This window comes from Megalops cyprinoides, chromosome 9 (assembly GCF_013368585.1).
Source record: "Megalops cyprinoides isolate fMegCyp1 chromosome 9, fMegCyp1.pri, whole genome shotgun sequence".
Lineage (NCBI taxonomy): Eukaryota > Metazoa > Chordata > Actinopteri > Elopiformes > Megalopidae > Megalops > Megalops cyprinoides.
This window is the reverse complement of record NC_050591.1, coordinates 16,078,628-16,102,266: the sequence shown is the minus strand read 5'-3', so window position 1 is coordinate 16,102,266 and position 23,639 is coordinate 16,078,628. Positions and strand designations below refer to the sequence as shown.

General features: G+C 46.4%; 1 protein-coding gene across 1 annotated transcript in view; it reads right to left on the bottom strand.

Annotated features, from left to right (window-relative positions):
* map3k10 (mitogen-activated protein kinase kinase kinase 10) overlaps positions 1–17,449 on the bottom strand; it is a 28,499-nt gene extending 11,050 nt beyond the window's left edge. Inside the window, exon 1 of the mRNA XM_036537478.1 lies at positions 14,052–17,449. Coding sequence (XP_036393371.1) covers positions 14,052–14,916 — 865 coding nt within the window. The 5' untranslated portion in view covers positions 14,917–17,449. The remainder of the gene's footprint in view (positions 1–14,051) is intronic.
* Between the last annotated feature and the right edge of the window lie 6,190 nt (positions 17,450–23,639).

Sequence of the window (23,639 nt, the reverse complement as noted above, 5' to 3'; positions counted from 1 at the left end):
AACTACTATGGTCATTCACTGGCCAGTCATTCAGTGAGGGTATATATATATATATATATATATATATATACACACACACACACACACACACACACACACACACAGTATATTTATCAGAGCACGCACCAACTAGAGTTTACATATCCTGTAAATGCATGTACATTCAACCAAGCGCTTTACCCTGGAATTTATTGTTTTAGAAGAGGCAACCTTTGTGCCCTGTTAAACTCAATCTTATACAGCCATGAGAAAGTGATAATCTCCCCATGCCACTGTTCATGACCTTTAGGAGGAGAACAGAGGGGGGAGTGTGTGCGTCCACCTGCTCTTCTGCCCTGGCCTTTTTCAGCCGCACCTGGAGGGCAGACATCTGAGCTGCACCTGGACTCCGCTGACCTGACCTCACCTCACAGCCCTCAGGTACAGACTGAGCTCAGTGGTACACACAACACATTAATAATAGGAGCAGTCCATTGCAAGTATCATGATAAATAACGATAAACACAAAGTCCGCCATCAACGCTACTTTCAGTCGTCCTCATTGTCTGTATACTGACAGTGCTTCACATGCCTCTGAGACCAATCACCTGGCGTATTGTCCAAGTGTGCCAACACCAGATGCTCTGCGGGTGAGCAGTTTAATTTTGCGCAGGTGAGTGGGAGAAAGGATGTGCGTGTGAGCATGCGGGCTTTTTTTGGGTGGGGATTAGCTGCAGTGCAGGTTCACTGATCATTAAGCACTTGGATCAGTTCATTGAGCAGGTTCAGTGAGCAGGATAAGCCCATCCAGATGACATGAAGATCAGTAAATCTGCACTAAACCTGCATATCACTGATCCAAAAATAACCCCAGAGTGTAAATGTGCAGCCACACTTTGCTCATTTGTCACATTGAATTACTAGTTGATAGACATCCTTTTGTGAGAGCTCAATATGCACTACTCAGTTAGTCAAGATCACGTTCTGTCATCAGATCATGCAACAGATTCTAATCTGCTGATTTAGGATTTATGAATCTATGGCCCAGATTCAGTCTAACTTCACCGTGCTTTATCCTTCAATGTCAGTAACAAATACATGCATATGTTTAGGTTTTTTCTGTTGTTTTTACACAACGCCATGAGGTTGAATACAAAATCTTGAACAGAAGCAACAGAACAAAATGTTAAACCTGTGTGAATTCATTACTCAAGGTAGAAATCAAGGTACAATGTGATTAGATCAAATCCAGGCTTAAAGTCAGCTGGATGTCATGTCTTTCCCGCTTGTTCTTTGCAGTCACACCTGAAGCTACTGTATGTGCCTTTGTGGAAGATCACTTATGAAGAGACATACAATAATACAATATGAAATTGAAAATACAATGAATAAATTTTCCATTCATGTTATGTATTGCAAAATATGTTGATTATTTAGACACCACTTTGAAAAATGTAATGTATGCAATATACATAATGTATGTGGAAAAACCACATACAAAGTGGCAAAATCTGGTGAATAGTATTACTCACAATATTTTTATTATCACCAGTAATAGTATTAAAATATTTGTATTTTCTGATAAATGCTGTAGTTTGACAGTGCCTCTTCAAATTTGTCCCTGCATGTTGAATTTTGCCTACATTAGTTTTTCATATGGTTAATCACACAGTCTCCTTTGCAGATCAAGCCCACACACTGTGCTGCAATCAAATATTAATCAGACAGCAACCGCGCATCTCCAAAACCTGTCGAGCTACAAGCTCCCCGTGCTATGCACCGCAGGGCTGCAGACCCTATCCAGTTACACCCTCACACAGCGCTCGCAACTGAGGGAAAACTGCGGCTTCACGAACCAAAACCAGTGGGAGCTCGCTCACTGCCTCTCCTCTTAGATTCGAGCCAGTCACGGTGTTTCAGGATGGAGAGTAAAGTCTTCTCATTCATTCCTGCGAGTCAGCGATTGACAGCGAGTGGCGCTGCTCATAAAGCGTCACCCTCCAATCACTGCTGTTCATCCATGAGCGACTGGTCAGGTATGAGCTACGCCATTTCAACAGCTGTTAGAATGTAGTGAGGGGGTGCTCCGTTCTGCAGCGCAGAACGTGGGAAGAAAGAAAGGCCGCTGTCTTGATCGGTCTCCCGCGGGAACGCACGCACAGTTGACTGAGTGAAAACATCGGCGGAATTCTAACGCTGACATCCGAGGCGTTAATGGACTGTGGCGTGGTGCAGCTCTCCTCGGGATCGCTGTCATGCTGACACAGATCCGATCGAAACGAGTCGGCAGTGACCGGTGCGGGTATCGACGGCCCCGCTAATGGTCTCCTCCCCGATAAATGATAATAACACTGTCATGGGGCTCAGAATCAGAAGATAGATGCCAGTGCTAATGAAAACCACAGTACATTCCAACACTACTAAGTGCAGTCGTGACAACGCTTTAGACGACGTTACCATTACCGTAACCGAGAACGGTGGCATGGTTGTCATTTAAAACAGGCAAACGGCTTTGCAGAGTATCTATAAGATCATCAAAGAGCTCAGAATTCGAAGATGAACGCCGATGCAAATAAAAGATGGAGCGTATCCAACACGATTAACCACAGAAATTCTGCAGTTTGGCCGTTATTATCTGGGAATGGCAGCACTGCGGTCATTTAAAGGTCTTGTGGCGTGGATGTGGAGAAGAGCGCTTCCGAGCGCTGACGGACGGCCTTTAGACCAGGGCGCGCCGCACTTCCTGCTTAGCTTCCGCGCACAGGCCCACTATGGAAATGTTTGGAGTGTCAACAGGCTGGCTGGCTTCAGGGGGGAGGGAGTGTGTTTGCCCTTATCTCTGGGTGTATGCAAAGAGACTCAGAGAGTCCACAGCCAGGCTTTTGTTTGAACAAGAGGGCACTGTTAGGCCGGCCTCACGGGATACAGGTGTGTGTAGCACTGCGGCAGTAACCCGAACGAACAGTCACCTGCCCCGGTCCCGTCAGCGCTCTCTCTGCAAACGCCTCACTGTTTCTGATGGTAACAGAAACAAAATCAATATGATGCATGATGTCTGTTGGCGTTATCCCAAAACAATATTTTTGACGATGGACCAAATGTCTCCCAAAGTCATTTACACCTATTACCATCTCCAGTCACAGTACACACAGACACAGATACAGTAGGCGCAAGTTTGAGTGCTGATATTTGCTTCTGTGTTTTAAGGCGTGACTCTGCTGCCACCTCGGTGCCCTCTAACAGCACAACTGGATAGCAAGAGTCCGTAAAGTGCAGTAGCCCTCGTGTGTGTGTGTGTGTGTGTGTGTGTATGTGTGTGTGTGTGTGTGTGTGTGTCTGAAAATGGAGACAGAGAGAATAGATCACTGCTGACAGTAATAATACGCCTTTGTTCTCTCTCCTTTTCTCTTTTTCTATTTCAGTGCTTCTGCCAGCGTAAGAGACAGCTAAATGTGTGTGTGTGCGTGTGTGTGTGAGAGAGAGAGAGAGAGAGAGAGAGAGAGAGAGCATGTACATGTGAAATCAAGTGAGCCAGTCTGCATGTGTATGCAGCCAGTACATGTGCTGAGACTCAGGCAGTGAGCATGTGTACATACATGTGTGCATCTGATTCTGTATGTCAGCGCGTGTACTTGTCAGTCTGTGCTACAGGGCTCGTCGGTGGGCGCCTGCTTGTGCACTGGAATGAAATGTGTGAGCGCACAGGGGCATACTGCTCCTGCAGCTCAATACTGTCTCTATCAGCTATTTCTCTATCCTTCTGTACCCCCCCACCACACACACACACACACACACACACACACACACACACACACACACACACACACACATACACACATACACACATATATACAAACACACACACACACACACACATACATACACACATACACATACACACATACACACACACACACACACACACACACATACACACATACACACACACACACACGCATACACACATACACATACACATACACACATACACACACACACACGCGCGCATACACACACACGCACATGCGCGCACACACACACAGGCGTGCATACACACACACACACACACACACACAGGCGTGCATACACACACACACACACACACACACGCACACGCGCACACAACATAAAGGGGTGTTTCGGTCATGTTGCAGCAGTGTTATCCTGTTGTCACAGCAAAAGCATTGGAATCGTACATGTTTGCCGGGTAAAGCCAGGATGCTGGCGATGAGTGGAAACTAATGCATAATTATACACCGAATACATTACATGTGGCAACACAATATCATTTGCGCTCATTATTTCTACTTGACATGTTTGTGTAATGGGATTTCTGCTGGAGCCGCTGGAGGTGATGTGCCCTTCCTCAAGGGCACAGCTGTACTGTTCCGCTCAGGATTAGCGCCCGTGCGCTCTCCTGTCGCACGCCCACGGCCCCTGCTCCGAAGCCCTGAGGTGCGCTGGGAGTTTCCCCGCCTGCGCAAGACCAGGGGCCTCCCAGGCTCAAGCTCACTTAGCCAGGAGCTTAAGTGGGACACGAGCCCAGTGCCCTTGGAAGCCCCTGTCAGCAAAGCAGCTTTTGCAGAGTCAGGGTTTAGCATGAACATGCACCTTGCTTACTCCTCCACCCCCCCTGTGTATCTCTCTTTCCGCTTCTCTGTCTTTCTCTCACTCATTTTCTCTCTCCCACTCTCCCTCCCTCTTATCTTGCTTGCTCACTCCTTCTGTCTCTCTCTATCATTCTCTTTAATTCAAATATGCTTTGTTGGCCCAAACTGAAAAAAGTACGGTATTTCCAAAGCGAGGTTCTGATGGATTTAGGAGAGGCACAAACAACAAAAATTTGTAATAAATTACTGAAAGTAACACCATCTGTAAAAAGAAAAACAAAACACAACAAGAAGCAAGTCTTCGAGTCTCTCTGGTCCTATAAACAGTGACAAACCTGCGGCACTGTCACTCACACTGTGGCAGGGAGACACATATCTGGCTGCTTGCTTAGCAGCCTGTAAGCAACCAGGTATGTGTCTACCGTCTACAGTTTGCCGTCTACTGTCTACATGTTTACAGCGGTCTGTGCTGGCATTAAACTAGGGTGTCAGATGCATGGGCTTCATGTAGGTTTCCTGTATCTCTGTATTTTGTCACCCAACAAACACAAGGCCAATTTTCTCTGGGAGCCCAGAATTTGTTATGCTTTCCCTTTTTTATGCGGTGGTCACAGAGTCTTCACTTCATTAGACTTTGTAATTCTCTTCAGTGTCATACATTTTAGGTAGCGATGAAACGTTTCCTTTTAGGCCCGATATCAAGTTTGTTCTGTGATTTCCTCTGTCCAGTTGTCTATGTCACTGTCTTTTAAGTTAAAGCCAGTTTTACTTATGTACTTATTTTCAGAGATGTTTTGTTATTGATTTGGACCTGTGGTCTGCTGGTTTCAGTGTGTGTTTACACAGCAAGCCTCAGAATCATTCGCCCACAGGGTGCTCGTCTAGGGAGGCCTGGTTGCTCAGGAGGGTCTTGTATTTATTGGACCTCTGGTGTGCATGGCTTATGTGAAACCAGAACCTGACTCTTTTTGATGTGTATTCAAAGGGCTCAGTGGGTTTGCACAGCCCTGCAGGGGTTTCTGGAGAAATTTCAGTTTAATTGCATAATGTTTTTAGATAACTCCAACCAAATTGCCTCCATTGAGGTTCTGTACCAGTTAGAATCAAGGTATGTCAGTGGGCCAAATATTTCACTGCAATAAAGCAGGATTTTGAGATGGATTAAAGTTGTATCTGTTCACATGGAATTCAGATTTCCTTTGGAATACCATGTTCTGTTCTTGTCCAGAATGATAATAGGTGCCCATGTGACCATACTACTCAAACAGATCCAGGTTGTGCTGCAGCCCCTGCTCTGTGAAGGGAGAGAGCAGGGCCACGTCATCTGTGTCGTTTAGCATTTTAATCCCTTTTTCACACCTAACTTTTGGAATTGCCAGTTGTATATTAATGCAATCCTCAAACACTCATGCTCATCAACCGTATTTATTTTTCACACTACAAATCCCATGATGCACCAGGAAAGCAAAGGCCCAGGGGAGGATAGGTGCACTTCCCTGACATCATTTGAATGACTTAGGCATCTGGCCAGTCGTAGGGTGCACAGAGAGGTGTGACGAGGGAACCTTAGCCAACAAAGCCAGCTGTACTCCGCCAAGACAGAGTCAATTATTTTCTGCCACAACGTATTGGTCATTATCAGTCATTGATACAGTTCAGACAGTTTTGCAGTTTCTCTCATACACCTTCCCTGTGTTTCACTACATTACTCTGTATAACACTGTATATTCACTGTATAACCAAGACCATGGTAGAGATAACAAGTACGTTAAACCATTAGATTACATTTGTTATATAGTTTAGAAGGAAACAGTTTTGAGACATGATAAATTCCTTTAGGGGGTAGTGTTTCAGGTGCTCAAGTGAGAGCGGAAGAGCTGTGTTTGTTTCTTGAAGACAGAGAGCGACTCGGCAGAACGGATGACGTGTGGAACTCCATTCCACCATTGGGGTACAACCAATGGGGAGAGGAAGTTCTGGACAGTGATTTTGCGCCGTTATTACACATGTAGTTGACAGATCTAAACCAGTGCCTCCTTTCTATCATCTCTCAGAGGGGAAAAACCTTTCACACAGCTGGGTCATCACTGGAGCCCTCAGGGCAGAGTATCTTGGCTGAGAGGGCATGTTGCAGCAGCCGACAGGAGATGTGACCTCACGACCGCCCAGTTAACAACAGGTCAGTGTTGACATTGCCATTACCCTTGTCTGAAAGCACAGTACTTTTCTGCCAAATAAACTTGTGCTCTTTCTTTGTGAGTGCCATGAGTACAAAATATCTATTGGTTTTGTGGGTGCCATCAGAGAAAGTCACAACTGATCATCACACCAAGGCCACTGTTTTAAATGACCCTCTGTTACAAGGACAGTCACATCAGACAGCCAAGTGGGTGAAACAGATACTACTGAACTGGATCTGTGAAGCATCTTAATTCCTCTTCATCCATGCGTTACCGTGCATTTCAGTGCTGATGGTAACAGACTCCCAAAGTGGCCTACTGTTCTTTACAACAGTACTTTAGAAACATTGCACAAGGAATAAGTAGCCTATATTTGTAATGGCATTAACATATTTGTATTTATTTGTGGTGTTACACTGTGTAATTGCCAGCAATAACATCAGCTGCATGCATATTCACACAGCCTTATTTTGAATTGGGCATTAGGCATTACCGTAATTATGCCATTCTCACCTTTTGATTTGACGTGTAGTTTAGTTGCCGCCTTCCGAGTAGCCAAGTAATCAAATCAATTAGTGTTCTAATTTACCTGCAACAGTTTGTACACTTTCCTCTGGGAACCACAATGCGTCACTGTTAACAACAGCTGCGTGATCACCTTTTTTCCTCTATTGTAGTGTGCCACCGCTGGTATTTCTACAATACAAAAACCCTGAGAACTGCAATGCAAATATGATATCAGTATCAGAAAACCCATATGCTGATAATGTCATTTGATCGATGACAGATATTATAATATAGAATGTAATAGGAAGGTTGCTGCAGGACGCAAAGTACAGGTGACAGGTGTTAGTAGTCCGGGCACACGGTGGGGGTGATGTGTTGAGGTGGACAGACCTGATTTTCAGCAGTCGGTGCTGTAGAGCACAGGGGTGTATCAATTTGGACTGCGCCGTAGCTCCAAATCCTTCGCTCCACCCCGAGCTCCCCTGCCTACCCCCCCCCACCACCCCCTGGGGTTTTTGGGGAGACCGCACTTTCACTTTTATCACTGCAGCACAGAAAATCCCCCAATCCCCCAATCCCCCAATCCCCCTACCCCACCGGAACTAAACCCCACCTCGCATCCCAGCTGTTACCAGAGAGAAGACGGGGAGGGGCTGCACTGAGTCAGAAGCAGAGAGAATGAGGGGCAAAGAGAAAAGGGGCAGGTAAAGCCGATGGAAAAACAGGGACAGAGGGACACAGTGACAGAAAGAGGAGGGAGGGAGACAACAAGGGACGAGGAAAGGCGACGGGATGCAAAGAGGGAGAGCGGCGGCGGATGTCGTTTTTTTGGCAGTTTGTTGTAGGTGCTCCTCTCTGTCTCCTTCCTGTAATCGGCTGTTCTGTAACCGCTCCCCCATCGACCGCCTAGCACTTAATATCTCACGAGTGACTCCAGTGCATGAGGAAATCGATGCATCTGCCCAGACCTGCATATTTCACGCAGGGATCTCGCGTCAGCGCTGTTTTGTAGCCCCGCGTGTCATTTCATGTACCTGTCATCTTTCACGGCACAGAACTGTCACTCTCGCAACGCGCAGGTGGGAGCAGACAGAGGTACCACCAGCACTGACAGCAAGACGGTGGGAAGTCTTCCTCTGCTATTTATAGCTAGCTGCTAGCCAGCTATTTTATAGTGCAAATGAGCTATGTGTACACATCTGAGCTGCTAATCAAATGATTAATCAAAGGTAAAGTGCTTCAAAAACACCAAACAACTTCCGTGCAAAAATATTTCTCAGAACAGCTGTTTTATTTTCATATTTTTGTCACGTAGATGGCATGCTAGCCAAAGTCCACTGATTTGCTAAGGACAGCTAATACTTTGTAGTTTTGCTTGATTAGTTCTGTTTTGTCTAAATTTTCATAACCGCCATGAAGGTTCAGATAAACTTCAGCACTTCTACCACACTGTGATGCAGTTGGATGCAGCCACCACTCTGGCCTGGCTGTGCTTTCATTGAAAATGATGACTTAAGGATTACAAAATGTGTCATTTAATATAAAATATTTAAGATACAACATTTCTTAATTGTAAATCATGCCACATATATGGGAACTAAATAAGTTGCCAACTTATATACACATAGTATCATGTATATGTCATAAAATTAGATATACTGTAGAATATTTAACCTAAAATGTAATGTTTAATATGTGAATATGACTGTATATGTAAAGGTGACAATAACAGATGTAATTTGTAATATGTGGCACTTTATTCCTTATATTTTAATTTCAAATTTGACCATATATTGACAGTATTTTCATAAGGGCCTTTGCAAATTCTTTGTTAAAAGAGCCCACAAATAAGAAGGCCCATAATCAATATAGAACAGTGTGTTCTTTAGTCTCTCTCTGGGCACAGTAACTGTGCCTACAACACAGATCCTCTTTGTTGGCCCTTAGTTTCCCGGCATATCTGCCTATATGAGTGTTTTGGCTGTTGCAACATATCCAGCACTTTGATGTGGGCAATATTGCAACTGAGTTCCTGTCTTATCTATTATCACAGCATACGCATTGCCTGTCTTATCACTCCCGAAAACCTATCCAATATTTAACTAACCATATTTTGAACATATCTTTACACATTAACGCATTTTAAAGTAGGAACACCGTCCTCTTTCCTTCTGTCTTTCTCTGTCTTTTTCGGGTTATTTGGAATGCAAACCACCGACTCCAGGAAATGCGAATAAAAATTTGCCTGGATAGAGAGGAAGGGCACAAGACTACTCAACTCTGCTTTTGAGCAGAGTCAGTACTGGGTACTACTGGACATACCAACACACACCTTATTATACCTATGCACACGCTCAAATTCCCACACACACAGACACACACAAGCTGACAGCATACACACACATACAGTCAGACTCACATTCCCACACCCAAACACCCAACACACACACCTTGCATGCCTCATGTCTCGAGTGCATGCCTCTACACAGACGCAGAGAGAGCACCAGGAAGTCCCTGCGGCTCCAGAGTGTCAGCGATCCTCCCTGTGTGAATGAAGCCCGCAATGTCCTGCCATCCTCTACGCTGCCAAGCCGCCCACTCAATAAGGCCTTCCGCACACTGAGTCACCGGGCTCATTCCCCACCCACCCGCCGCCGCGCGCTCACACACTTCCTGAGGATCCATCTGCGCAAAGCCACTTATGTGCTTTACTGCATGCGAGTCCCCCCACGCAGGCCCGAGGCCAAGGGCGCGCTCCACGGGCCAATCAGCTCAATCAGCCTGCGCAAGGTGATCTCGGCTGGCCAATCAGAGCGAGGATGCTGACTCAGATGGAGCTGGCCCAACCTGGACCTCTGGTGTTGGGGGCTGGAGGGAGTGCCTGGGTCGCTGTTATAAGTGGTCCCCACAGCAATCCTGAGAGAACAGTGCTTGAGCGCATTTCTCCATCCCTGAACATCTCAGTAACAAACCAGCAGGCTCAGGGTAGCCCGTGAAAGGCGGGCATGGATGCCTCTCTCTTCGCCTAAACTTCGCTGCCTGCCCTGTGCCCTCCAGCACCCCGCTGGTCTACAACAACGCCCCGCTTGCAGAAGAAGCAGCGTGGCAGAGGCCGTGGTGGTGTGATGTGCAATGTTGCGCTGTGCGAGTGTGTCCGTGTGTGCTGTGCTGCTGCAGATCTGCGGGGCTGCCTTGTGCCATCGTGTTGTGTATGTCACTGGCTTTGCTCGCTGTTCTGACGCTGTGGTAACAGTGTGCTTCGGCGCCATGTCAACAGCATGCTTTGACACTGTGTTATTTGTTTGTGGCATGACAGCAGCACATTGTGTTGTGTCTAGCGGAGACTACGTCTGTAGGGCTGTGTGGCTAGGGTCTTTAGATTCCCCGTGCAATATGGGTAATGTAGTGCTGAGGTGCTTTGTTGTTTTTGGACTCTGTTATGGGGTCATACTGTGTTAACTCAGGATCTTACCCCAGCAGCCCAGTTTAGAGACCACCACTGGCGTTATCTTTTATCTTGTTATTGATTTCAGCGTATACTGTGTGTGCGTGCGTGTGTGTGTGTGTGTGTGTGTGTGTGTGTGTGTGACAGAGAGAGGGCGAGAGAGTGTCAGTGCATGTTTGTGTGCACATGTGTGCGTCTGCTGCTATCCAATTGACCATTGATCTGTGTCACCACCGCTCAAGCTGGGAGAGACACCGAGCTGCCCCAGTCACTGCCAGATACCCAGAATGCACAGCGCAGCCCCGCTCCCTGCCCCAATGCATATTGCAGAGCTACATCAATTACTTATGACAGTGTTAACTAAGAAGGGGACAAGAACAGCTGTACACCTGTGTTCCCGCGGTGCCAGCCACTCCAAAGTGACAGGGACATTATGTTAGCCCGACACAACGCTCAGCACACGTCCCGGTGCGATCTGTGTGTCACGCGCAGTAGAGAGCGAGTACGCCCGGCCCTGTGCGTGGGGCCACAGCTGCTCCCCTTCTGTTTGGGGGCAGGGACATTTTTTTTCCCAGCGCTCTCACTATCGCACATTCCTCTGCATGTTTACTTTCTGCCTCTGCGTCCAGAGTACAAGGTCTACAGTATGTTGACCTCCCCCCTCCTCCCACTCCCCGTCCGCTCCCCCAGTGACTCCTGTAATTGTCAGCGCGTGATAAAGGCGTCATTGTTGGCGTTGGTGCGCCGCAGCGCTCCCGGCCCCCCGGTGCCGAGTCCCCCTGTCTCTACCTGCTGCGAGGAGCGTTGCCCGAGACCCGCCGGCCCGCGGGGAGAGCACAGACGCCGCCCGCGAGAGCGCTCATGTTTCCACGACATCGGGCCTCCCGTCGATAGACTTTACAGATATTTTTAAGTGAGTGCTATTTATCTGCTTAGTGACATTACTGTATAGCTTATTACGCTTAATATAACTTACAAACTTAGCAGATGCCCATGTCAAAAATTTCTCATGCACACAGCTTCCTTTTTTGCTTAGAAACACCTTTACACAACTGAAGGTTTTTATTGAAGCAGGTTCGATAAATTGCTCAAGGATACAACAGAGGTATAGCACTGAAGCTGTAATTTTTTGGTTATGGGCCCAGTGCCTTACACCACAATACCACATCGCCTCTCTCTAAAAGTGCTGACCTCTGAAGAGCTCCGTCTGCTTCAAAAACACCCCCACCCTGCACGTCATCTCCATCCTCTATTGAATAGCCAACCAGTTGACACCAAGAGGCTGTCTCTATCTGTTGTCGCATTCCAAAACACAATGTCATTTGAGGTGCCAACAAAGACAACCGCAGGTGACACCCCTCGTGTCTTTTATCATTTGGTGATTTTGCAGCCTCGGCATAATGACTAATGGCCTATTCACCGCGCTCTTCCAAGAAGCCTGCGGTCAGACCCCGGTGCCGTGTGTCTGGCTGACCGGTATCACTGACACAGGTGAGATTCGGTTACCTTTTGCTGAGTCATTCCAACACTGATCAACAGCCCAGTTGCTATGGGCTACGTCGAGAACGCAAAACACCCCACCAACACACGTTCAACCAATCAGAGGAGGGGGCTATGGATCGCCATGCTATACTACTTCTCCTTACTGCAGAGACTGAGGCACAGTACACTAATGACCCCTGTTACTCTAACAAACCCACAGGATGATATGTATGACTATATGAAATTTCTGCGGGTGCTGAGTTGCCTCGTGATAATAATAATGATGTTAATAGAATAATATCATATAGCATGTTATCATTATTATTGTTATTTATTAGCATTGTAATGTTTATGATCCTTTTTATTAATCCAATGGATAACCATATGTACTCCACCATGACTCACGCTGAGGTAGTCATTTCTGGCTGCACCTTTTTCAGGAGCCTCAGAATCCCATTGTGGCCTCCAGTGTCCTACACATCCCAGCATTGCTGCAGTCTGTATAGGCATCCTCACGAAGTTAGGCAGGTAATCGATTCGGGCAGTGAGTCACCCTCATGCCAGGTTACTCAGTGTGTGCGTCTGTGTGTTGATGGTTCCTAGGGGGGCGAGGGAAGAGGGTGATGGGTGACACAGGGCCTGGTGTGCTTCCCAGCCACGGCGGGGAGGTGAAGGGGGGTAACTGGGACGGGACGGTGGAGGAGTGGCGGGGGGGGTATACGGCTGCAGGGCTTGCAGTTCCCGCTCGCCGCAGCTGCGCAGAGTCGGCTGCAGTTTGAAAAGGACACCCGAAACCCACGCACCTGGACAATGAACTGGGGTGTAACTTTAAACGCTGTTTTTCCCCCTCGCTGTGCAAGTGCTGGCGATGGTGTTATTTGGGGTGTGTGTGTCTTAGGGAGGGGGGGGGGGCATCACAAACAGGCAGGCTGGTATCCTAGTCTGATCCTATGCTGGGGTTCTAAACAGATATTGGTGGAAAAAATGGCTGTTTTTTTCACCCACCCAAGTTCTAAGCCGCAGGGTTGACATTTGAGTGACGAAAGCAGCCTCTGTGCTGATAGCTCCGCAGAGACTAAGGCTTTGCTTTTCAGCATTTCAAAAAAACACTGAGTCATTTTGATTTCTTGCAGGCAAAGACATCTTTGATGAGATTTCGGGGGATCGTGAGTCTGGGTTCTCGGGAAGCGTGGAGGAGAAGGTGGAAATTTGGAGATTAAGAGCGGTGAGAGGACAAATCTCTCAGCGCTCGCCTCTGAGCTGCAGACACATTTGAAGCTCTGCTTCAAAAGCCCAGTAGTCAGCACCCAGCGCTCAGATACCACCCGCCCCCCCACCGCCACACTCACACAAACACAGTTTTTTCAATACACCCCTCTGCAACTGCGTCTTTGAGCCGCAAGTAGCACAAAGCACCAAAAATAGCTCACAGCTCAGACGACAGAACAGAGCTGCTATCCTTTGGGGGGGCGGTGGTGATGGCGGTGTGGGGGTAGAGGTGTGGGGAATGACAGGGAAAAGAGGAAGAAGCATTGGAAACTCGCAGTGCCAACCTAGCAAGGTTACAAAGGCTGAGTCTCGAATCCTGACCCTTGCTGGCTATCAGACTCTCTGTACTGTGCAGAATGGGAACATGCGGACTGGACTCAAAGGGGTCCTTCCCGTCCATTCTCTCTCTCTTCAGGCATGTGCATGTGCATCTTGATGCTACTCTTTTAGAAGGCTCACAAACACCACTCACACACACACCTGACTGAATCCAGCATGAAAACAAAAGTCAGCCTTCCTCCCAGAATCATTACAGAAAAGACCCCCCCTTCCCACTCCAGCGTCAGGGACTGTACTCACTGTTGCTGGACTTCAGGTCTCTGTGGATGATGGGCACGATGGTCTTGTTGTGCAGGTAGTCCATGCCGTTGGCGATCTGCACGGCCCAGTTGACGAGCACTCTGGGCGGCACCCTCCTGCCGGCCAGCGCGCGGTTGAGGGCGCCCCCGCGGGCGTACTCCATCACCAGGCAGAGGTTGGGCTCGCGCAGGCACACGCCCCGCAGGGCGATGATGTTGGTGTGCCGCAGCATCCAGAAGAGGCGCGCCTCCTGCCGCACGTTCTCCGCCGTCACGGCGATGTCCTCGTCCGGGTCCTGCCGCGCCGCCTTCACCGCCACCTCCTCCCCATGCCACATCCCCTTGTAGACCTTCCCGAAGCCGCCTGCCCCGATCACCTCCTCCAGGCGCAGCTCGGCAAAGTCGATCTCCAGCGGGCACTCCCCGCCCGCCACCAGGCCCCCGGGCAGCTGCGGGTAGCCGGCGTCCCGCCGCGTCACGTAGTTGCTGGGGAAGATGCCCACCTTGTCCTTGATCTTCCCCGTCCACCAGCCCTCGTCCCCGGACACCTTGGAGTCCTTGGACAGCACCTCCAGCAGGTCCCCCCGCCGAAGGGTCAGCTCCTCGTCCGCCGTCGCCTCGTAGTCGAACACGGCCGTCCAGAAGGGGTTGGCGGCGCCGCCCTGGTGGTGGAGGTGGGAGTCCGGCGAGCCGGAGGACGACAGCGTGGAGGAGTTCCAGCTGCTGCCGTTCTCGGCCGGCGCCGCGCAGGCGGGACGGGCATCGCCCGGGGGGGCGGCGCAGGGGGCGGCGAGGGGCAGGCAGCCCCCGCAGCTGGCGCACGGCAGCGGGGCAGTGGTGCCGCTCATTCTCGAGTACGGGTCCATGCTCGCCTGCGGGTCAGCGGTGTGGGATCAACAGCTGGGACGGGCCCTGTGTCGGCGCATGCACAAAATCCATGCAGAACCCATCGACCGAATCCAGCCTTCCTTAACGAGGGTGGTGGTAGTGGTGGGGAATCAATAGCAAAATCCAGTATGGCGCTGTCCCATTATTTTCACTACAGCCAGGATAGTCACTGCCAGAGCTGATACACCCTGTATCTTTATGGACAGCTTCCTGAGTCTGCCGGTTTGTCAGGAGATGTGCTTACTGTAAATCTACGGCCATCCGGGAGACCAGCCACAAAAAATTCCCACTTTTCCATTGTCCTTACCTCAAACAAGTGCCTGTCTAGCAGCTTTCTGCGAGTCTAGTGCTGTGCAGATTGCAATACAAACATAAAAACGTTATTGAAAGTTCAGCTGGTCTGCAAAAATAAATGTACTGGCATTGTGTTTCCTTCAGTCTATGAAGACAGCCTCCCATTTATTTTTGAAGGCTCAGTGGACTGTCATCAACTTGGTTTGTCAATCCTACAGGGCACCATGCGCATGAGACAGTATCTTGCAGCGCACTGCACACTCTACACGCTTCAGTCCCCAAGATCACTGGCTGTCCTCGAGACCACTGAGTTTTTTCCACATCACAAAACCCTGGCAATTTCCTAGCTGTAGGTGGTTGTGCACTAATAAAGAAACCGAGGTGATTTCACGTTTTAATTTTTGCTTTTCTTTTACGGCTTCACAAAAGATATTTACATAACTGCTCTTTATCCATCCTCTTTGTGAGCGATGACATTTAGCTAAATTGCAATGTACCAAAAACAGCACCTTCATTTATGATCAAAGAGGGCCCGCACAAAAGGTAGAACTCGGTCGGGTCATTTGGTTCAGAACGGGCAGTTGTAAAATTATTTCTCATATTTAAAGGGATTTGTTACATTAAACGTAGCAAAACAATCGCAATAAACTGGATGGTTGTGCAGCACGTCTACACTGCCTGAAGCCGCCACAGCCCTGACCGACACAATTTGTTTTTTCTTTCCACCAGGATGCGATAGGCTGGGTCAGTTGGCTAGCACGGGATCTCGTCCGAATATGGGCGATTGGACTGCGAAAAAAAGCATCGTCAGTCCTGCGAAACGACGCGTATCTCGCGAAATATTTAAGCCGAGCGTTATTGCCCTTGTTTATCGCTTCCGTGGCTAAGCCCTATACATCACTAAACGTATAAGCCTGTTTAATGCCCTTAAATAGCCGTTAAAAAAAGCACTCGACCATTTTAAGATGGGGAATTACGACGGAGACCTAGCTAGCTAGTACGCCAGTTTCGGTGGCTGTATGTCTAATATTTGCATGACCAAAACAGAGCACCGATGGCGCATTCTGCACGTTTGGTATAGCTTTAGTGTGCGCTGGGTATGAGAGTGTTCATTTTCCTGGAGCTAGACATCATAACTATTTCACTTAAAAATGCATCGAGCGAAGAGTTAATTAGCCAAACTGAGATAATCCTGAGAATGTTTTCCCTTTTAGAGAAATTCCCTTTTAGAGATCGGAATGAAAATATTTTCTCAAAGACGGCCAACTATGCATTGCACCTAGACTACCTTGATTATGAAAATGTTTTATTTTAGCTAGTCTCGTACTGTTTGAAAAGAGCACCTCAGTACCCACTGAAAGCACATACACTATTGCGATCACCACTTCTTGCTATCACCACAACCAAAATGCTTTTATTGTTTAAGCTATAGTCTACCCATTCGTATTTTTGCGATGGTAAGGTGTATCCGCATCCATTCATTATAATGTTAGCTATCGAGACACCACAGTTGCCTACCTCGTAATATTCTCCAGCTGACCCACGTTCACACACTACACAGCTAGCCAGCTAGCTGACTAGCTACCCAAACCACGTAACTACAAGATGGACTGAAGCTTATTATCTGTATAGGAACAAGCTATTATTTCTGTCGTTGATAGCAGTGTATCTTGATGTGGCGGCGTTGTCACCAGAATTGTTATAATTCGTGGCGGTGTAACAAAGATCAGACGATGAAATCCACTTCGGCAATGTGTTTCCTTTGGCTGTCGCGAAGTCCGTGGAAAAGAAATCCACCATCTTCATTGCAATAAGGATAAAAAATGATAGTTGTTGACAGTAAACCACAAATATTTATAATCCAGGTGCGATGTAGGCTATTCCTCAAGGCTGCGTTCCGTTCTTCTGGTTATTGAAATGACGGGTTTTCCAATTACCATTATTTTTGTGTGACACATATAGTTTGCTATATCACATCAATCGCATATTGTCGTCGCATGGGCGTATGAATATGTCCGAAGGTGTCCACTGTTTTCTTAAAACAGCAATACACTAAACCCAAAATAAATAAGGGGAGCTATTTCTTTAAGTCTTTCCCGTTGGGGTCACTCGTTTTTCCATCTGTCCACCACTATCAGAACCCTCTTTTCCCTCTAAAAAATGCCCCATTCAGTTGTCCGAGCTGTCAGTGGCTACGGCTGACTTTGTATCCAAATACACCGGCTGGACAGGAGGAGGAGGGCGCCAATGGCTTCTGGGAAATGTAGTTACAAGACTCCCAAATACACAACATACAAAAGGATACTACAAGGAACAGCGACACTATTTGCAGGGAGAGACGGTGAGTGTTAATGGAAGGGGCGGAGTATTTAGTGTTTTGATGACATGCAGTTCGATGTCACCAAACTTCTACAATCGCTTTACTGCTCACGTTTATTCTAATAACTTTTCGAATGCCACGTTTATTATAAGCAGTACAGTTCATTCCTGTGCGTATATGCAAATAGTACACCTGCCGTTCGAGCATTTGTATCATTTCCTATCTTTCTGCTCTACTTCCGGATGTCACCTGTTACATTTGCATGGGCACGAATTTCAGAGCCAGCCCCTTCAGCAGCTGGCACAATACACACAAGTAGTCATGGTTATAATTCCTGATTCATTTGGGATCGAACTCAGCTTTAATACTGTAGGCGTAAATTCACGTAAATTCACAGAAGCCTGAACAACAGAGGCCGTGGCGCTGGAGTCTTTGTTATTCGCTATCTATTGACGATTCTGGGCTCGTCCTGCAATCGATGAACAGAGGCATAGAACAGGCGGAAAGGGGTATTGGTTGCACAAGCCTTTTTGGTTGGCTCGGTGTGTCTGCAGGAGCTTCCACTGATTGGCTAGCCGTGTTGCGATCGGGAAAGAGGGAGAAGGAAACGAGGGACGACGAGCACGCGATGCGTGTCCTGGAAAAGCTCCATCACACACCGAAATGTGACGTCAGAAAATTAAGGTTTTTGTTTGTGAGAGACTTGATGTGTCCTAGGAATTGTGAATATGCGTGCGCGTGTCTTGTTATTAGTTATATATGTGTCTTATCACTGTCATCTCAGTCTATTTCTGAGGATGGGGTTGACATCGGGGCCAGCATCATCTCTGCATGCCACCTGCACCGATCAGGGGACACTGATGCTGGCTGATGTCTCCCTGCATCCAGGCATCTGCATCAGCTCAGTGGAAGTGGAGACTTTGGAGACCGGGTTCCCTACTGTCTCATATGACAGAAGAAATCATCTCTCTGTACTTCATGTGTGTGCGTGTTTGAGTGCCTGTGTGCCCTTGCATGTTTGTGTTTGCATGTGACCTTGTCTGTGTGCATGTGTAGCACACATTGGTGCATATTAGAACATTTGGTTCTGTTTAATCTGCCATCACAAATTTACATTTACAAATATAAAAAATGTAAATGAGCAATTGTGATGATTGCTTCCTTAAGGGTGCAGCAGTGGTTCCTTATGAGCCCTGAGCTGCCCTCCCCTTCCTGCCATTCACTGGGAACCAACGGCTTCACAGTCCACATGCCCCTGCTTCTGGACTCCATCTGTCATATTGCTTCGTTTATCTTCCGCCTCCCAACGCGGCTCCCAGGGTGAGGCTGTTTAGCTGCCTTTACAGAGGAAGCTCCAGGTGGAGGCAGAAGCGAGACCTCTCCACCCAGCCTGGACTTTACGTCAATGGAACTAGCAGAGCTGCCTGGAGTTGAGAGGGTACCAGGTCCAATGCTGCGCTGGGTGTTGTGGGGGTGGGGGGTATCAATGAGGAAAAGCATGAAGCAGAAAGACAAGCTGGAACAGGCTGTCCCTGCCATTAGGGTGCTTAGGATGGGTGAGTCATGGAAAGTGTCCTGGCAAAAGATGGGCTTGGAGCATAATAGGGTGGGGCCATAAGAGGGTGTGCATTTCCTCTGGAGGCAAACAACAACAGGGTTGATGTTGGCTCCTTGCTGTTGGATTTCTGAGACACACCCCTTGTTGGGGATGCCCAGAGAGACCTGACTGACGTTTTTGTTTTTGCAAAGGGAGAATGGGGGATGCCTGTACTTCTCAGGGCCAGGGGGAAGTTCCCAATATTGGGAAGTGATTCCTGGGTCCTCCCAAGATTTCTGAGGGTGTCTAGGTCAGGAGTGAAGACCTTTGACGGAGAAAGATGTCACCTTGCCTCATGCTGTTCCTGACACTGCAGCAGCGCACTGTTAAAACCCCTGTTGCCAGGCTGATGGAGACCAATGTGCTATTTCAGTCTTTGCCCGAACACTGGAAAGACCTAATTGCTTACTCAATATCTGTCAGGAGTAATGCTGCTTTTTGCAATATGAATGCCCTTCAATGAACACATGAGCGTCTCTCAGACTCACTGTTCCTCCCACCCCATTGGTACATCAGCATTTCGAGCACCACTGCTGAATTCTTCCAGCATTTCCTGCCATGGAAACAGTGACAATTATTAATTAGGGCAGAAAATCAGCATTTGCGTTGCATTTCTCTTGAACAAAAGCCGAACTTTCAAAATGTAAATGCTGCTGTGTTTCTTATTTATTTTATTTAATTTCAGACAGCTATGCTGCCCTAGAGACAGAGCTGTGGCTTGGCATTAAAGGGGCTGGCAGTGCTGGGATGCTGGAGGTATTGGAGCCACTAGCTCGCTGAATTAGTCAGTTAATTAACCCGCTCGAGAGTCAACAGATCAGAAGAAGGAGTCTTTCAGACTTTCACTCTTTTCAGTCTTTCAGTCTGTCACTTTCACAGACTTTCATTGCATTGGTGCACCAGCCCTACACCTACACCAAACATCCAAAGCCTGATCACATCAAACAGGGAGAGAAAGCTTGCATTGTATCATGTAGTATAATGTTTTTCATTTCTGGCACAGTGTATGATGAAGAAATGTTGCCATAAAGCTTTATGAGGCTGAATATGCATGTTAGTGTGATGTAAACTTGTTGATCGGTACTGTTACTGTTATCCATCACACATGCACTAAGTGCAAGTATGTGGTGAAATACTTTAGAGTTTAGCACAGTTTTACTGCTTAATGCTCATCTACCATGTAACTAGTTACCTTGCTTTGCGCTGGGCATTCTTCAGCAGCTACAGTGTAGGAACTTTGATTGGCTCACATTTTGCAACAGAATGCTGTGCTGTGGAGTTCAAAAAATGGCTTGTAGATGTGTGCATTGGCTGCTTTAAACTCATTGACAAAAACCAAAAAGTGATCTCTTGTTCAAGGAAAACAGAAGATGAGAATCTGTGTTCACTCAGTTAAAGGAGACCATTTCCTGGCTTGTAAAGTGGAACCAAGAATCTGTATGGAAACCCACCTTTTCAGTCAAAGTCATCTTCCGCATTTCTATCCAAACTGAAGCATATATAGATGTTCACATATGCCACAGAATTTGAGGAAGGAAGATTAATTATCATTCTACTCTCATTTTTGGCAATATATGATCACACCTGAAAAGGTAATTTACAAAATTTATCTTCATGCATCACAAAGCATGGAAGGAAAAAAGATTCACAAGATTCAAGGTAAAACTGATAAAAGCCTGATAAAGTCCCTTAGGATACACCTCTTCAAACTGTGCTTTGGTTTCCATTTCTCAGGTCTGTCCTAAAACGTGACAGGTCCCTAAACTGACTGACAGCTGATTGGTTTAGCCTGCTCATTTAACTGTATGGTACTGCTGGGTAGATTATTTTGAGTCGTTGAAAAATGTGGTCCCAAGTCCATATCATAGTTCATAATTTGTTGTACTGAACTCTGTGGGTGTGGCTACCCTTGCCGTGAGTTATTCTGAATGAGTTCATCTGCCATGTACAAAATGATCAATGTAGGAAAAAATCTATTGCTAAGGAGATGGAAGAATCAAATAACTCAAAGGATTGAGTATGGGGAAAACAGTTCTGAGCAGAGGAGATGCAACAGTAATATATAAAGAACTGTGTCTTTAAGAGGATGACAAAACACAATCAAAGACTGCACAGTTCTTGTGTTGGCGAGCAAAACATTCCATCATGGGGATGCTAGAGAATATTATAAATGAGATTAATGTTTAGAGATGGATTCAAACAAACCACAATGTGCTGTATCGATAACTTATAATGAAGTTAAGCAACTACGGTGCACTCTGTACATAAGAAAAACTTCTATAAAATCTTTTATAAGATTTATTGTAGTTATCAGACATACTGTGGCAGAATCATACACTTAAGCAACCTGTGTATACAAATATTTCTGTGCTCACTCAGAGTACAGTATTATATATAATAGCTGCACCTGGCAGTGTAAGTGTTTTGAGGAAATTTGTGCAGATAATTGCTTGGATGGGAACCAGTCACCATGGCAGGATAAAGAATGGTGAAGCTTTCTGCCACTGAAAAATGCAGCCTTGCCTTCTGTACTATTAAGACAGGGAGAGCACAGAGAATTAAAACAATCTCAAACAGGAAAGGAAGTTATGACTGAGGTGACCCCTGACATGCTGGACATGTCTGATCAAACTGACTGCGCTACAGCATTTTACACTACAGTGCACCAAATATCATACAAGCACTCCAAAATATTAACCTGAGTCAAGTTATTATATTATGTTCAGAAGAATTTAGTTAAGATATTAATACAGATATTAATATAGATTTGTAGCCTATATAGGTGATGCTGATAGTGAAGGACAGTCATGTTTTGACTAAACAGACTCAAAGATTGTATAAAAGATACTGTACTTTCAAATAGGCTCTGCTCCATATTTGAAGAAGTTCATCAAGGATGTTTATCAATTAAACAGGAGGAAAAACATGATATAAAGCACCATTTTAAGCATTCATTTTTCAGCCTGCAATCAACCGCTTACAAGAATCAAGTCCTCCCATGTGATAGTCACAAATGAAGTGCACTGTATATTGACATTAATGGACAATGATTTGTAAAAGTGAGAATGCTACACTTTCTTAAATTTGCTGACCATATTAAAAGATAAGCCAAGGGCAGGTAGGTTTAACAGGAGCCTTTGTATTTGGAAAGAAAAGAAGTACAAGAGATGATTTAAGCTCCTCCTGCTCTCCCTCATGTCGAGGGTGAGGGAGACTAGGAAGACAGAACAGGGAAGATGGACAGGAGCAGACGTCAACACAGCAGTAGGGTAAGAACAGAGAATTTTAAATTAATTCAAACAACAAATGGGAGGATAGGGGTGAGGAAAAACATTCACATTATCATTATTAATATGTTATTATATAAATGAACATTGTATTCATCATAATTTGAACATACAACACTATATTTATGAGTGCCATTTATGAACAGTTTAAAGATAAAATACATTTGTTTAAATTTTTGTGGGGACAGTCTGTTTAATATGGATTGTAAACCTACAACTAAGGCACAGCAGTGCATTATATTTGCATTTGTTACTTGTTACTTAAAATGGGCTCATTTTCCAGCACTACACACTCAGTTGTGGAGAGAATAACAGCCAGAATGGAGGGCAGCATCATGTACAATGAAAACAAGAGCAAGTGCAAGCAAAACACTGTGTTTGTAGGAGTTGTCCAAGAACCTTGCACATGTAACCAGGCAAGTGGCCAAGATGAGTCAGAGCAGCGTTTTCCAGACCTCTCCTGGAGGCCCCCCTTGTCCTGCACACAGCGGATTTAAATGATCAGTTTGTTATTAAGCAGCTTCAGGAGTTCATAACCACTTGATCATTTCAATCAGCTGCGTCGGAGCAGGGAGAGATCTAAAACATGCAGGACAAGGGGTCCTCCGGGAGGTTTGGGAAACACCTGCTATAGAGGAAACTTGGGAAGCTTGACTGACTCCCCTAAACAACAAAGGTGGTTCAGCTCTGACCTTGGCGCCCTGGATGTGCATTTGACCTACACCTGGAGGGGTGGCCTGCAAAACTCTGGACAGACTTAAGATGGATAAAACAGCTAGTGATCACAGCATCTTACATGCCATGCTTAATAGGCGACTAGGAGATTCTGCGAGTAAGTAAAGCCCTATTGGTGAATGCAACTAAAGCTAGTGCACCCAACAATCATCTGTGAATCTATTTTGTAAGTATTTTGTGTGATCCAGTTTTCTTTGATTTCCACACAATTGAAATATTTTTTAAAGAATCCAGCACCCCTCGGAAGTGGAATTTTATTCAAATGCAAGCAGTCTAACGCAAAGCGTACCGTTACCGTTAAACACATTATATTCCTCTCAACCAAAAAAAAAAAATAATAATAATAAGATGCATTTCTGCAAGTGTGGTGTTTTTTGTTTTTTTTTTTTTTGCTTCATTGATTGTGGTTAACAAGAGCACAAATAAAATTGCAGGGAATTTGTCCAGATTTCTCTGTCCTCTTTTCTG